The 15,688-nt window shown below is 40.6% G+C and overlaps 1 protein-coding gene across 1 annotated transcript in view; it reads right to left on the reverse strand.

The window, feature by feature from the left end:
- Positions 1–5,166: 5,166 nt before the first annotated feature.
- LOC109916289 (klotho) overlaps positions 5,167–15,688 on the reverse strand; it is a 47,527-nt gene continuing 37,005 nt past the window's right edge. Inside the window, exons 4-5 of the mRNA XM_048597910.1 lie at positions 8,761–9,901; positions 5,167–6,465 (exon numbers count right to left, since the gene is read on the reverse strand). Of these exons, the coding sequence (XP_048453867.1) occupies positions 6,137–6,465; positions 8,761–9,901 (1,470 nt within the window). The 3' untranslated portion in view covers positions 5,167–6,136. The remainder of the gene's footprint in view (positions 6,466–8,760; positions 9,902–15,688) is intronic.

The following is a 15,688-nucleotide window of genomic DNA, read 5'->3' on the forward strand; positions in this document are numbered from 1 at the left end:
CAAGAAATTTAAAACCATCCAGGACAAAGCATCCTGCTTGATTGGCACCACACGGTCAAACAATCAGTCCTTCCACCACTGATGCACAGACAGCAGTATATGCCAACTACAAGATGCACTGTGAAAATTCACCAATGCTCCTTAGGTAGCACCTTCCAAACCCACAACCCCTAATAGGAGAAGGGCAGCAGATACCTGGGAACACCACCACCTGCAAGTTCACCCCCAAGTCACTCACATTCTGATTTGGAAATCTATCGCTGTTCCTTCTGTATTGTTGGGTCAAGATTCTTGAACAATATAATGGTATTATGGGTCTACCAACAGCACGTACACTGCAACAGTTCAAAACTGCAGCTTACCATCACAAGGGTAATAAAGAATGGTCAATAAATGCTGGCGTAACCAGTGCCAACCTCCCATAAGTGAATAACAAAAAGCACATTTGAGTTTTAAATGAACATGTGATATCCATAGCTGCACTGAATACTTGAGACGATCAGGTAGTCAGTTAACAATTTGGTAACTGATTCAAAGGAACAAAACTAAGAAAATAGACAGCAATAGTGTTATACTTTTTAATTAATGAACATTTTTCAGTCAATTTAATTCTGTTGCATGCATATTTTACAAAGGGAAATTGTTTTATTTACAAATAGCATATTCATTACAAAGAACAATAAGCAAACTGTTAACACAAAAAATATGCACATCTAAAAATATATTTTCAGCACTTTTTATTTCTATTTAAATGATACACTGTTGTGTTAGAATTGTTAAACTTCACTGACAGCCAGCCTTTTCTAAGAGCTGCCTATGTCTGAACTTTCTTGATCTGTATCAAACTATTAGATCATGGGCTGAATCTTGTGTTTTTTTTTGGCTAAGTCTGAGTTGTGTTGAATTTTTGGGAAGTTTATCACTGGTAGGTTTTCTCACCATATCTTACCAAGCTCATCTCGTTGATTGCCTACAACATCCCTATGGCATTCTCATGTCTGATTTCTGTCTCATGTTACCACAGCTGTTCCCATAACAACTTGCCAGTCAGTAGATAGCCAGTGAAACGCCACCAAGCCTTGCACCTGTGCCATCTTTAAAACTTTTTGGTGTACCTGAATAAGCACTGGCATTCTGAAGCTTCTATGCTTAGTTACAGGCAGAGTCAGGAAATGTTAGAGATGGGGCAGATGGCACTGCAATTCTCTGACAGGGGCTTGAAGGTCCTGTTGGATGGGGTGGTACAAAGGAGGGCTGTACAATTCCTGGAGGACTGGTACATGATGCTGAGCTGCCAGATCCTGCTAAACATTATCTGAGGTTGCCACCCAAGTCAATGTCATCTCCAAGGTGTGGAGGAACTGCCAGCAATGCAGTAAAATGGTCTTCCTGCTCTGCCAGGATAAGTGCCATACTGTCACCTCTCGCACGCTGTCTCTGGTATTGCACTCAACTGTACCACTGTACAAGCTGTACCACTTGCACTATTGCTTGAAACAACTTCCATCACTTGTTCACCATACTCAGCCGCCCACACCACTAACCTGGCATGCCCGCCATGCTGCCTCCTTAGTCCTTCTGAACACCCACCACCTTCCAACACATGCATCAATACCAACAGCTGTGCCAGCTACTATAATCTTACACAATTCCCCACTCTCCCCTACTTTTCTCGTTGCAGGAGAAGGCAGCCTATAACAGAGCATAGGGAGCCTGCACAGGTGGAGGAGTGCCCTGTGTAGGTTTCTCATCCCTGGCAATTTCCAATCAGGACACTGTCAATGCCATGCCCTCCAACTCCATCCTGCCTGACCCACTCTGTTCCTTGTAAGTTCAAGCTGAGGAGGAGCAACTTGCTTCTGGTAAGAAGACCCTCATTAAGCTTGGCCTATCCAGACATAAACACCCCCAGATCACCCTGTCAAACCTCCAGGCCAATGGTATCTACATCAGAGCAGGCTCACTTCAACCCAGCTGTGACATAGTGAAAGGGAGGGAAAGAAGATAATTTACTGAGGCACTTTGGTGGCACTTATTATTTGAACTTTGTACATAAATGTTGTTGACTTTAACTTTCATGTATCTGCTTATGAGTCTTTCGCTCCAGGAGATAAATATTATCACACCATCCAGCAGCAGTTCATGGTCACACTGTAGGCCTCATGGAGCAAAGTTTATGCTGAGCGTCTACCACATACAGCTACAAGAGCAGGAAACAATGCATACATGTGGTTTTGTGTGCTGCTGGCACCATCGACTCTCCCATAGAATCCATACAGTGTGGACCAAAAAGCCCACACTGACCCACTGAAAAGCATCCCACCCAGACTCACACCCCCTACCCTAGCCTTGTAACTCTGCATTTCCCATGGCTAATCCACCTAACCTACACATCTTTGGACCGTGAGAGGAAACCAGAGCACCAGGGGAAACCTGCACTGACACGGGGCGAAAGGGTAAACTCCACACAGACCATTGCCCGAGGCTGGAATCAAACCTAGGTCCCTGGCACTGTGAGGCAGCAGCACTAACCACTGAGCCAATGTGTCTCCCCTAATGATCTCTAACATTGGGATCCTGTCATGTGCAGTGCTTAGCTACTGGCAGTAGCTGTGCCAATGAGATGCCACCTGCAAAGGGATCGATGCTCTAGAATGGGCAGGCAGTATGTAGCCTACAGGCCCATGTGATACACCTTTCAGGGGCCAGTGACTTTTAAAAGCTTTATGAATAGTATGTTCAGCAGCCGTCTCCCTCAAAGGTTGAGACACTTACCGCACCCACTCTGATTGTTTTCACAACCATTTTCTTCCCATTGCACACTTTCAAGTTCCAGTGTGATGACAGGAAACAGTGAGTGTTCCTCTGCCAGTGGTTCCCAGCCCCCAGCCTGAAAGTATCTGTGAGCATCCAATTATCAACATCCCCTTTGTACTGGCCCATCCTGTTAACCCCACAGGATTCACACTTCCCCAAGCCTCCACCAAACCTGTCTACACACCTGCCTAACCTTCCCACCCAAACTCTAACATTTAAAGTGGCCATGCATTCTGTGCTAATTTAAGTTTCTCCCACATACATCGTTATAAAGCTACTGACCACAGGTGACTCCCTCCCTCATTGCATCCTTCCCAGCCATGTTTTACAGTATCATTCCCTCTGAAATCCTCCTGCACACCATTCACAACTATGCTGCATCCTTGCCAAGATCCCAATCCCAACGATTAATGTGCCAAGGCTCAGTACCATACCTGTGGTGGCAATTTCACCCCCCACCTCCCACAACTGACCCTTCAGTTTTTGAGGATGGAATGATGGCTTGACCATGCCCAAACCCCTCAACCAACATGAGTAGACAGACATGGGTGAAATGTGCCTAGACCCCTGACTGGTGCCAATACATCTTCCAACTGCATTAGCCCCACACACCACACCCCCACCCCAAGACTTGCTTCTACAGAGTCAATGGACTGGCACTGGCTCACATCCTGGACAGCAGAGCCATGGACTCCCGATCAAGAATTCCCAACCAGAAGCTTGAGCCTGGTCAACCCTTTGGACAAGTATGTGAGGCTGCCCTTGACTTGCTATGCTGGGACCCCTTAACTGACAGACTCCTCCAAGGATTTGAAGGTGTTGGATAAATGGTTGCTTGCTTGCAGCGTGTTTGGCACATAAGTTGCTGGCTTAAGTGTGAAATTGACATAGCATCCTGCCATACAACAATATCTGGGCCCTAAGGTGATGAATGATTGGCAGCAAGGCAAGCTGCCTGATTGTGTGGCTGTGCTAATTGGTAAGGCAAGGCCTAGATGCTGCAAGCATGCAGGGAGGCACTAAGTGAGAGAGCCGGGTATCTGTCCCTGTGTAAAAAGTGACCCCTCTGCAGCTTTTCAATACACATTACTGGTGTGCCCAGCAATTCTGTGCTTCCAGATTTGAAGTGTTAGGATGGGCATAATGGGCTGACATGTCAGATGCCAATATCCATGGAGGAGGACTGAATGCAACTAGTGCCAATGAGTTAGCACTGTGCCCTGAGCTATTGTTTGATTGCAGGTAATGTGGAGATGGTTCAGAGCAAGCAATGAGCTGAATTTACCAGGTACACACTCTGGTTTTCTTGTCAAGGTTTCCTGAAATTTAGCTTGTTTGGTAAATATGGTAAGATGGGAGTCTGAATATTAATAAGGCAAATTGTGGTGCTAACAACGCATTTAACAATCAATAATGAGTGTCAATTGGCATCTCTCCACTACCACTTGTGAAAAGTAGAAAAGATGAAGAGAGATGATCTTGACATAGAGAAAGGCCTCACTGCACTTATCACCTGATTCTGCTCCATGTCTCACCATAGCCTCATTACTCAGATCCCTCTAAAAGTCACCCAGTGTGTTTCCACCAAATGTATATTTTGTTGCCATTTACCTTAAATATATGTCCCCTGGTTCTCAATCTCTCCAGCAATGGTAACATTCATTTTGTGTACTCTGTCCTGAGACCTCGTGGCCAAAGACCAGAGGAAAATGTTGCTGTTGCTCCCTTACCGGTGCTGGAAGCATACCCTGTGTACGATGAAGACTCTTCTATCTCATTTTGGGCTCTGACCGATAGTAGGCAGCTGAGAGATCTGCTTCACAGCACTTTGGCACAGTGGGCCTCCCCAAATTTCTTTGTTTTGAGAAACAATATATAGTCTTTAGTGCTCCTGACTTATTTTTATCGTTCACAGGATAAGGGTCTCTGGCTAGGTCAGCATTTATTGTCCATCTGTAATAGCCCAGAGGGCAGTTAAGAGTCAACCTTAATGCTATAGGTCTGGAGACACATGTAGGCCAGAGTGGGTAAGAATGGTAAATTTCCTTCCTAACAAAAGATATTAGTGAACAAGATGGATATTTCCCTGATGATCAATAATGGTTTTATGGTCGACATTAGACTCTATCGTCTAGAGTTTTATTGAATTCAAATTCCACCGACTACTATGATGGAATTTGAACCAGATCCCCAGAACATTACCTGAATCACTGGATGAATAGTCTAGCAATAATGCCACTAGGCTTGTTTCAGAGATAGTAGGAACTGCAGATGCTGGAGAATCTGAGATAACAAGGTGTAGAGCTGAATGAACACAGCTGGCCAAGCATGCTCCTCTGATGCTGCTTGGCCTGCTGTGTTCATCCAGATCTACACCTTGTTATCTCATACCACTAGGCTATCAGCTCCCCTTGAGATCCTGGTGTTTCATGTGCATATTGGAAACATAGATTTGCAGGTACACTATATCTTTTATGTTGAAATGAATGGATACTAAAACAAAATGTGGAGTCATGAATTGGGGGTAGACATAAATTTCCAATATTCATCCATCTGGAGCATTACAGATGAAAGATTGCATAAAGATCTAACTATAACTTTTTTGGCAATGACACTCCTGCACTGTTCAAAGTGAATTATACTACATTCATTATATTCCTCAAATTTACATCAACAGGAGGCCTGGTTTGTCAATGCTTATACTCATTGCCCGCTACAGATTAAGAGATATCTACATTTGATCTCTAGTGTGTCCTGAGTTAGCTGATCTCAAGCAGGTTGATCATTTGGAAGCTACAGTTAGCCTTATATGAAGGAGATGACATCCTGCTCCTTGACTGCTATGTAATGCTGAAGAGTGTTCAGAGACATTTTAGCTTTGTGTAATGGTGTAAAACAGGCAACAACAAATCAGCAGACCATGTATTATGTCTTTCCCTGCCTTCCCAATTTTTATTGACTTCAACGAAACAAAATTTGTTGCCAATTTGCTACCACTCAGCGCACAAAATTAAAATGATCCCCTGCGTATATGGCTGTAGGGTGGAGACAAGAATGGCTCGACTATGATATTACTCAATGGTCAATTATGCAATCGCTATCCAGACTTAGCCACATTAAATAGTGAATGACTGCAAATTTAAGTTACTACCATAAGGACAGAATTGGTGAAAACCTTTTAGACAGAAAATGAAAATTAGAATGAAAAACTAATGTCAGATTGTTGACCAGAAAGAACTTTTCTTTAAGTATCACTCTTGTCAAACTATAAATGAGTACCTTCCTCCAAACAAGTTAATATCCCTTTAAATAGAATGTTTTAATTATATTTTCTGCACCTTTTTGTAGAATAATAAATAATTAAAAACATAGTTGCAGTAAAAACACTTAAAGTACATAATGCAAAAATCAGCAACTGTTTTCTGAAGAACAAAGGATTGCATCTTGCAGAAGAATGTAAGTCTTGATAACATTTTGTACTGGTGATATTTGATGTAGGAAATCCTCCATTATCTACAATTCTCCTGTAATGTTCAACAGAGAGCTTAGCTGCTCGATTAGAAGTGAAGAAGCCATAGTTTGGTTCATCGATATCTCTTAAGGCCCAAGCAAAATACCCGCGAATGTTTACTCCATCTAGTTTTAAGGCTGGAAAACAAATTGAATGCATGAAAGGATAAATTGCATGATGTGCACAACCACAACGTGAACATTTTGTGAAAATGGGCATAAGCTTGAATATATACACTGTCTTGTCACATCTTCAGGACATCACAGCTTTGGCAAGGGTTCAAAGCAAGCGATGTCAGATCATCTCTCTGTTATGCACAGTACGATATTTCTACCAGCTGACTTCAATTAAGTCTTATAATGGGCAGACAATCCATCAACACACACAATAAAGTTTCATTTTAAGTCTTTCTCAATCCTTACAAAATTAATTCAACCTGTAGGCAGGCTGTTTATTGTAAATCTAAATATGTCAGTTAATTTATGTACATTGCAAAATTCACAATCAGCAGTTCAACAGCAACGTGAGGGTTAAATTTGATTAAGCAATGAATGTTAGGCAGGTTACTGGAAAAACCTCCTGCTGTTTTTTTAAAAGTGCAATTATCCACCTCCATCCACCTCAAACAGTAGTTTAATGATTCATATGGAAGGCAGCACCTGAGGTAACGCAGGAGGATTTTGAGATAGAACGAGTTTCTGTTGTGATTTCATTTTATTTTTTGTTTGCATCAACTCCCAGTTGTGGAACATTCTACTCACTACTTCTCCCCACCTCCACATCAGGTGAACATATTTACTACACATTTTGGAACTTGCATCAACTGAGAAATCCCATGATTCCCTTTGTGGGCTGTAAGAAACATTTAAAGTATTACTAGGTCATCAATCCTGAAGTAGAGGCCACCCCATAGCTCAATCAATAATGTTTTTAATGGGAAACAGGAGGAAATGACAGAAGAAATTAAGTGAAAATGTAAGTAATAAGCAAGGAATCCTGCAAACATTGATGAACCATCCTTGGTTCATGCCACTAGCTGCAAGCGTTGGCTCCATCTTTATCATTTTATGGTTTACTCAGCATTAAAATGCCCTTCTCCCTTCATATCTTGGCAAGATGCATTTTTCCACCTCCAGAATATTATCCATTTGTTTCAAAATTTCCCTTTCTGCTGTCAGAATCTTCACCCACGTTTCCATTCTTATGATTTTTCAAATGCTGTCCTCGGTGACTTCCTAACCACCACCTCTTTCAAACTTCACCTCATCAATGATTGTATAATGTTTGTTCTCGCTCAAGAAGTCTTGAACGTACGTTACTCAGTTGGCTGGATGGTTGGTTTGTGATGCAGCGTGACACCAACAGTGTGGGTTCAATTCCTGCACAGGCTGAGGTGACCATGAAGAACTCTCCTTCTCCACTTCTCCCCTTGCCTGAGGTATGGTGACACTCAAGTTAAAACATCACCAGTCATCCCTTGCTGATAAAAGAACAGCCCTCTGGGACCATGATGACTTTACCTCCTAGCTCTCACTGTTAAAGCTCTGCAGTTTTTTAAAAATTCTATTGTATTGATTTCAAGGCACATGAACTAGTTTTTCAAATGCTTCCATGGTTCCGCCCCATGTTCCTTTCTCCAGCTGCATGCCCCATCTCTTCTATTCTATACATTCTGTTCAATCATTGGCAAAATTATTGGATCCAATTTTAACTGACTCAAAACGCACTCACATAAATATTTCTAACTAACTAAATATTTCAGTTGATCTTCCTGTTCTTAGGAACTTTGTAAAACTATTTTGCTTTCCCACCTTTGTCCTCTTTAAAATAGCCTCCTTAAAGCATATCTTTGGGCTAATGCCTCTGTCTTGCTCTTGCCTTTGTAAAGAGTTCTGATACATTTCTCCACCCTACAAATGCAAGTTGTTGTAAAGATAGAGATGACAGAAATTGAGAAAGCTCCAGACAGACTGTGGGTATCAGCTAAGGAAGACCAATTGTTAACGTTAGTTCACTTGTCTAGACTCAAGAAGACATGAGAAATAAAGAGAAAAACAAGATAGAAAATCAAAAATAAAACCAGGAAAATCAGCAACAAAGGCCGCTGGAGATGAAAAGAGAGAGAAAGAATTTTCATCCATAGAATAGAGAACCTTTCTTCTTGAGATGAACTAAAGCATTTCAGAGCAAATTAATTGCAAAAGCAAACAAGTAAGTAAAAATATAATATAGGTGAAAGCACATTTAAGAAGTTGAGAATAATTACATTTTTAATTTTTTAAATGCATATGCCGGCATTTGCAAACTATCACCAGAAAATTCAAGAAAAATATGGGATATACAGGCAAGGTTTGACAATGATAGGGCATTGATAAACACCAGTAGTAGACAACACAAACACTAACTCCATCAAAACATGGAGAATGGCTTACCTTTCAAAACTTCATTAATGTAACTCTGAATGTAGTAAACACGCAATTTATCTTTGGACGGTGAATCATCATCAATGCCATTCGATGTGATATAAATAGGGATGTTGCCATATTTTGATTTAATCCACCTGAGGAGTTTGCGTAAACCCCCTGGCACAACTGCTTTTCCATCTGGTGATTCCAGCCAAGTAGTATCTTTCAGGTGCTGCACTTTGAACTCATAACCAGTCTGGGCTCCAGTTTGACCTTCTAGATGTACAATATGAGTTGTGTAGTGGTTTAATGCCACAAAATCACCAGAGCCACGTATCAGCTCTTTCTCTTCATTGGTGAAGTAGGGCAAATAAGAATTGTGCCATCCAATGTTTTGCCTTTGGCTCTGCCAGTCTCGCATGATGAAAGGGTAGTCTCCACTGCCAAAAATAGGCTCTGCAAACCAACCGATATCAAACTCTAAACTCCTAGCAGCTGCTTCTATATCATTCCTAGAGAAAGGGTCAGCTGGGTCTACCCAATCAGCATGAAGAGAAACTGAGATTTGTCCATTTTGAGTCTTGCGAAATTCATTATTATAGAGATGCCAGACTAAAGCATGTGCTTTGATTAAATTGTGGCCTAAAACCGTAAAGTTTGCTTTATGTGCTACTAAGTGCTTTATGCCATTTGGCTCACTCATTGTTATCCAGAACTTCACTTTGTTTCCCAGCTGTCTGAAACATAACCTGGCATATTCCATGAAAGCCTGAATTGTTGCTGGGTTCATCCAGCCCCCATTGTTTTCTAACATTGACGGCAATCGCTGATCTTCAAGAGTAGGATGATACAGTACAACGACCGGAGTAACATTCACACGTAGAAGCTCACTGACGTAGCATTTATAATAGCGCAGATTTGCTCTGGTCACCTGTGTTGTGTTGCCAGTCGGTAGGATTAGTGACCAGTTGAGGGAGAATTGGAAGTGAGTGGCATGTGTATTCTGCAAGAGGTAAATTTCTTGTCTGATAGTGCTGTAATCAGTGCACTGAGCTTTACGCAGCTGGCCCATTACTCCTTTGACTTTCAGCAACTTTCCAGTGCCATTGATATCCCATTTGTAGATATTGCGATCAACAAATTGGGGAGTTGTAGGAGATGATTCTACCTAAGAATTTAAAAAAAAGACAAAAATATAGCACAACACTACTGAACAAAGCTATATGACTATACTCTCTGGATACAGTTAGAATTCCTTCTTAATTATTTAAAAGCTCAAAAATGACAAAGGTTTATTATAGCCTTGAGTTTAAAAGGGAGCATTATATGTCATTAGTTATAAATGCAGGACCACCAGGACTTCTATTCACCAACCAATGGATTGTTTCTAGGCACATTCCATGTCAAACATGTCTCCACGCTGCTTCATGAAGAAGGCAACCAATGACCTGGGCCAACTTAGAGGCCAACACCCTGACAACTGAGTACAAGCTTGATCCTAAACTGAAAGAATTAAATGGTCACTGAGGTAATTTTGATGGGGCCAGAGAGTTATTGACAAAATCTTATGAAGTGCCAAAACAAGCTTCTTGTTTGAAACAATAAGAGAACTGCACTGACCCTCCTTATGTATCTCACTTTGGTTCAGTGAGCTATTTTCTCCCAAGTCAGAAGTTGGTGGGCTCACGTCAAATTCCAAGGCATGACCACAGAAACTAGTTGTCACTGCTGTACTGTACTGTAGGAGTTCTGTATAGTGAGATATTAAATTGAATGATCAGTGTGATATAAACAATTCTGCAGTAATATCCATATAAGTGGGAGGATGGAGGAATTCTTTTGATGAAGTAGCCAGCATTTAACCCTCAGTTTTAACTACCAGAGCAGAACAAATTGTTCACTTATCCAATTTGGTATTTGCAAGCTTGAGCTCTGCACAAAGTGTCTGCTGAGTTTATTTACTAAACAATTGTGACAACAAATAGAACTCTGCAGAGCAACAGGGTCTGAAAGTGAGGGTCAACACACAGCAGTGGGTAGTAGGACATGCAGATGCATTTCCTCCTCCACTGCCCCCTAAAATCTGCTTTCCTAATCAGAGGATTAGCAGTTCAGCACCCTCAGCATCACCATGACTAGCAATGGCAACTAAAAGATGAAGGCATCTCAATGGCCATGCACCATCAAAGTCAGGTAAGTGTGGTCTACGGTTTGTCTTATATCTCACAATCAGTGTGTCTTTAAAAGACATGCTAATAGTGTCACTAGTCTATTAGCATATGACCTGAGGGTCTAAAAGTCCCATTTACTATCATACCTTAGATCATTGAAGCATGACACTGTATTGGAAGCATCCTCGTCTGATGTAATGTAACAGCTTAATATTAGCCCAGACACCTATACGGCTGATTAATTCAATGTTTGTACATAACAGCTAACCAATAAGTGTTGAATCCTTAATACCATGGCATCCACACCCAGTTTCTTTGGAGGATAACATTAGCATTGCCACATCAGATGAAACACCCTGTTGGAATTAAACTCACACCTTGGGAGGGCACTGATTTGGGAAGCTCCAGTGAGGTGGAAAAGTTGTACCGTTGCCAAAAGACATAAATATTGCTGCCAGGGACATCGCTGTTGGTTGTGGAGTATCCAAAAAAAAACAACACGCCCCCCATCAGGAGATCACTGGGAGATTGCCAGAACAAATTTGGCTTAATCCCCATGAGATGGCTGGCACACCCACTACTAAAAAAAATGCCAAGGTAGGCGTAAAAGATTTGGATACATTCCTGATGCCAACCTTCCCTTCTTGGTAAAATCCAATCCTTCATTGTTAAAGTAATTTATCAACTGTGAACTGCGTAAAGATGTCACAGGATATACAAAACACAAATGGAAACTTTTCTTTCTTACTGTCCATAAAAATCAATCATGAAAAGATATTTACAAATTATTTGATAAATATATTTTTCCATTAGTAAGCCTCTACAGAGGTGGTGTTACAAACCTGGACATGTCAGCGGGAGCCTCATCCCTGTAACAGCATGAATTAGAAATGATATGCTGCCCATGATTTCCCAGCAATAAAACAAAAGGGTCACAAAGCACAGATGAGAGTGCAGGAAGTTCTGAACTGTGCTTAAATGATGTTCTGACAGTTATTGCCTGATCACTAACAGGAGAACAATAAGTCATTAAAAAGAGTCTTTTGTGTTCCTCAGCACAGGTCCTTCCAGTTTCACCCAAGTTGTTGTCTAATCTTGGGCGTACAGATTTAAACGCAATATAATGATAGAATAATACAGCAGAACAGGACCAAGGCCGAGGAGATGTTTGTCTTGAGAGGGCTGTGTGACTTCAGAAGTCTCTGCCTCAGAAGTCAGCAAAGGCAGGGTCATTGAATATTTTTGAGACGGAGTTCGATAGATTTTTGTTAGGAGAGGGTGTCAAGGGTTATTGGGGGTAGTTGGAATGTGAAATTTGAAATACAAACAGATCTGCCACGATTTTTTTGAAGGCAGAGCAGGCTCGAGGGGTTAAGTGATCGACTTCTTCTCCTTAGTATGTTGGTATGTGGTCATGTCTGTGCCTGCTCTTTGAAAGAATTACCCAATTAACACCATTCTCCTGCATACAGATGATAACCAGATTGCAATTATCTTTGTGCAAAGCTTCAGCACATTATTTGAAGAAGCTGATAGATTTCAAAGAAGAAAGCATTTAGATACATCATCAGATTCAATGTGGGTGGTTTGTCAAAAAATGAATCTATTCCCCACAGTGAGCAAAGGAAATTCAGAGAGTGAGTCATGACCAGTTGCTTTTTTTTTACAACCCCAGACACCAAGCATAGAGCATTTTTGTGAAGGGGATGGTCACAAATTGCCTGCTCATCCATTTGGCTGACCACAATGTGAGGAAGGTCGAAGGAGTTTAATCTAATAATCTTTTGGATTGTTATTTATATAGAAGCATGATGCTTCATTGTAATGTTAGTGGTAAAAATATACAAACCAGTAAAGATATTACAATTAATGTTATACAATGCAGAGAATCTACAGTGGTAGACAAAAGGAGAAATAAAGAGGCAATAAAGGAATAAAAGTGGTTAAAATGAATGAACCAGTACTAACCATGATTTGCCTTCTCCCTCTATCAGTTATAGTAGGCTTACTTTTACATATAAATGTATTGATGTAAAACCACAGTAAGCAAGTTTGCCCTAAGATCTCCATTTTAAATTTCCTTAGTTCATACAATTGAACACATGAACATGAAGCTAATGAAGACCATTCAGCCCCTTGCACCTAACCAACTATTTACTAATGTTATGACTGATCTGTTTATAACCTCATATCTACATTCCTGACTTCCTCAATAGTCTTTCAGTCCCTGTCTATCATGAATTTATCTACTGCTGCCTTCAAAATATTCAGAGACTCGGCTTCCATTACTTTTTATTGGAAAAAGTTCCAAACTAATAACTCCCTCTGAGAAAAAAAACTCCATTATCTCTGTATTAAATGGGTGACTTCTTATTATTAAACAGCGACCCTAGTTCTACAGTTAAGTGAGGGAAAGCAAGAACACCTCAGAATTCCTATGGCCATTAATCTAACAGGAGTGTTAAAGTGACTGTGTGTACTATAAAACTAAACAAGTTTAGTAATCAAATCAACATTTGAGATTTAATATTTTTGACCAAAGAAACGTGCCTGAAAAACCTTTTTTTAATATAGTTTGGATTATATTTCCAACGTTCAATTCTGCTTTTAAAGCCAGTGATCCTTGTGCTCTCAGCTTCCCTCAAACACTTTGCCCCAGTAGCTGCCCTATCGGAACAAAAACACTAACAACCAAAATCATCCATAAAGTAGCATAGGCCAAATAGCAGACCAACATTGCCTAGCAAGTTATGCACGTGACTTAAGAAAATTATGGAATAGTAAAACAATAGAAATTTGCATTTATACAATACATTTAATGTAGCAAAACATCACACTGGGGTGTAATCTAGCAAAACCTGACACTAATCCACACAGGAGATGCAAAGTGATAGTTTTTTTAAGGATTGTTTTAAAGAAAGGAAAGGGAATACAGAGGTGGAGATTAAGGGGGAAATGCCAGAATTGAGGTCCTGAGCTGCTAAAAGTATGTAGGCCAAAAGGAAATCAATACAGAAAGAAATCATTTCATTTATCATGCCAACTCCCAGTTCTTCAAAGTGCTATCCAGTCATTCTTGAAAAAGAAATGAGTGTAAACATAATTAACAACTGATTTTATAACTTATTTAACAGGGGAAAGCTTTTCACGATGTTTCACAGAACCAGGTAGCCAGTTAAAAACCAATACAGAGCCACAGCATGTTAGGAGAGGGCTGACAGGATGTTAGGTCAAACAGCAGGATTTTTAATGGATGATCTCAAAGAAAGAGAGTGGGAGGAAAGTATAGAAAGGTTAGGGAGGGAATTTCAAAGCGAAGGACGTGGATAGTCAATGGCACAGCCATCACTAGTGAGCTAGAGGGGTTGGTCTGAGACCACAGTTAGAATGGAACTGTGTTCTCAGAGGGATGCAGAACTAAAGAATGTTGTAGACATTGAAAGGAGTAGGTAATAAAATGGTTGCATTATTCTTCACAGATGAAGACACTAATAACATTCCAAAATTATCAAATTATCAATTGTCCAGTTCTGATCACCCTGTTATAGGAAGGATATTATTAAGCTTTTTAAAAGGGTCACTTGACTTGAAACACTAACTCTGATTTCTCTCCACAGGAGTTGCCAGACCTGCTGAGCTTTTCCAGCAATTCCTAGTTTTATTTATTATTAAGCTGGAGAGGGTTCAGAAAAGATTTACCAAGATGTACTGGAAATGGAAGGTTTGAGTTTTAAAAGGAGAGGTTGGATGAGCTAGGACCTTTCCCACTGGAGCATAGGAGGTTGAGGGGCTGACCTTATAGAGGTTTTTAACATCACGAAGGGAAAAGATAAAAGTAAATGGCAGATATCTGAATAGCTGAATATTACTGAAATGGAGAAAGACTGCAAAAAGCTGCAGTATGGAGCGAACTGGGAGTCCTCATGCATAAATCTCAAAATGCTAGCATCCAAGTTCAGCAGGTAATAGGGAGGCAAATGGAATGTTGGCCTTTCAAAGAGAATAGAGTATAACAATAGGGAAGTTTTGCCAGAACTATACCAAGCACGAGTCAGGCTACAGCTGGAATACTGTGTACAGTTTTGGTCACCCTATCTAAAGAGATGTATACTGGCATTAGAAGCAGGCCTGAGAAGGTTTACTAGGTGGATTCTGGATGGAAGGACTATCTTATGAGGAGAGATTGAGTAATTTGGGACTGTGCTGCCTGGATTTTAGAAGAGTGACTCAACTTTATGACAGGGATAACAAATAGACAAGGATAAAGAGGGGTTTCTTTTCTTAGATAGTATGAAAAGTTAGGAAATAAATTAGAAAAAAGATCCTTAAAGGTAATAATCGCTGAATTACCACCTGAACCACGAGCCAATCGGCATAAGACAAATAAGATTAGAGAAATGAATGTGTGGCTCAAAGATTGATGTGGGAAAAGTAGGGTTTTGCTCATGGGGAACTGGCATCAATACTGAGGAAAGTGGGATCTGTCACTTTGGGACACTCTTCAACTGATCTGTGCTGGAACTGATGTTCCAGTGAATTGTATAACTAGGAAAGTAGAGAGGGCTTTAAACTAAACAAGGCAACTGAGGGATCAAGCACCTCAGAGGGTAGAATCAAAGCAGGAGGGTAAAATAATAATGTGGGAAATGAAGATCAGAGAATGGCTGGAAGGGACAGAGAGAATAAACCTAAGAATATTCGAACAGTCTGGTATAGATGTTACAAAGAAAGGATAAACATTCTGTATCTCAGGTCATAGATCATAGTCATATAGCATGGAAACA

This window comes from Rhincodon typus, chromosome 6, assembly GCF_021869965.1.
Source record: "Rhincodon typus isolate 14 chromosome 6, sRhiTyp1.1, whole genome shotgun sequence".
NCBI classification, from domain to species: Eukaryota; Metazoa; Chordata; class Chondrichthyes; order Orectolobiformes; family Rhincodontidae; genus Rhincodon; species Rhincodon typus.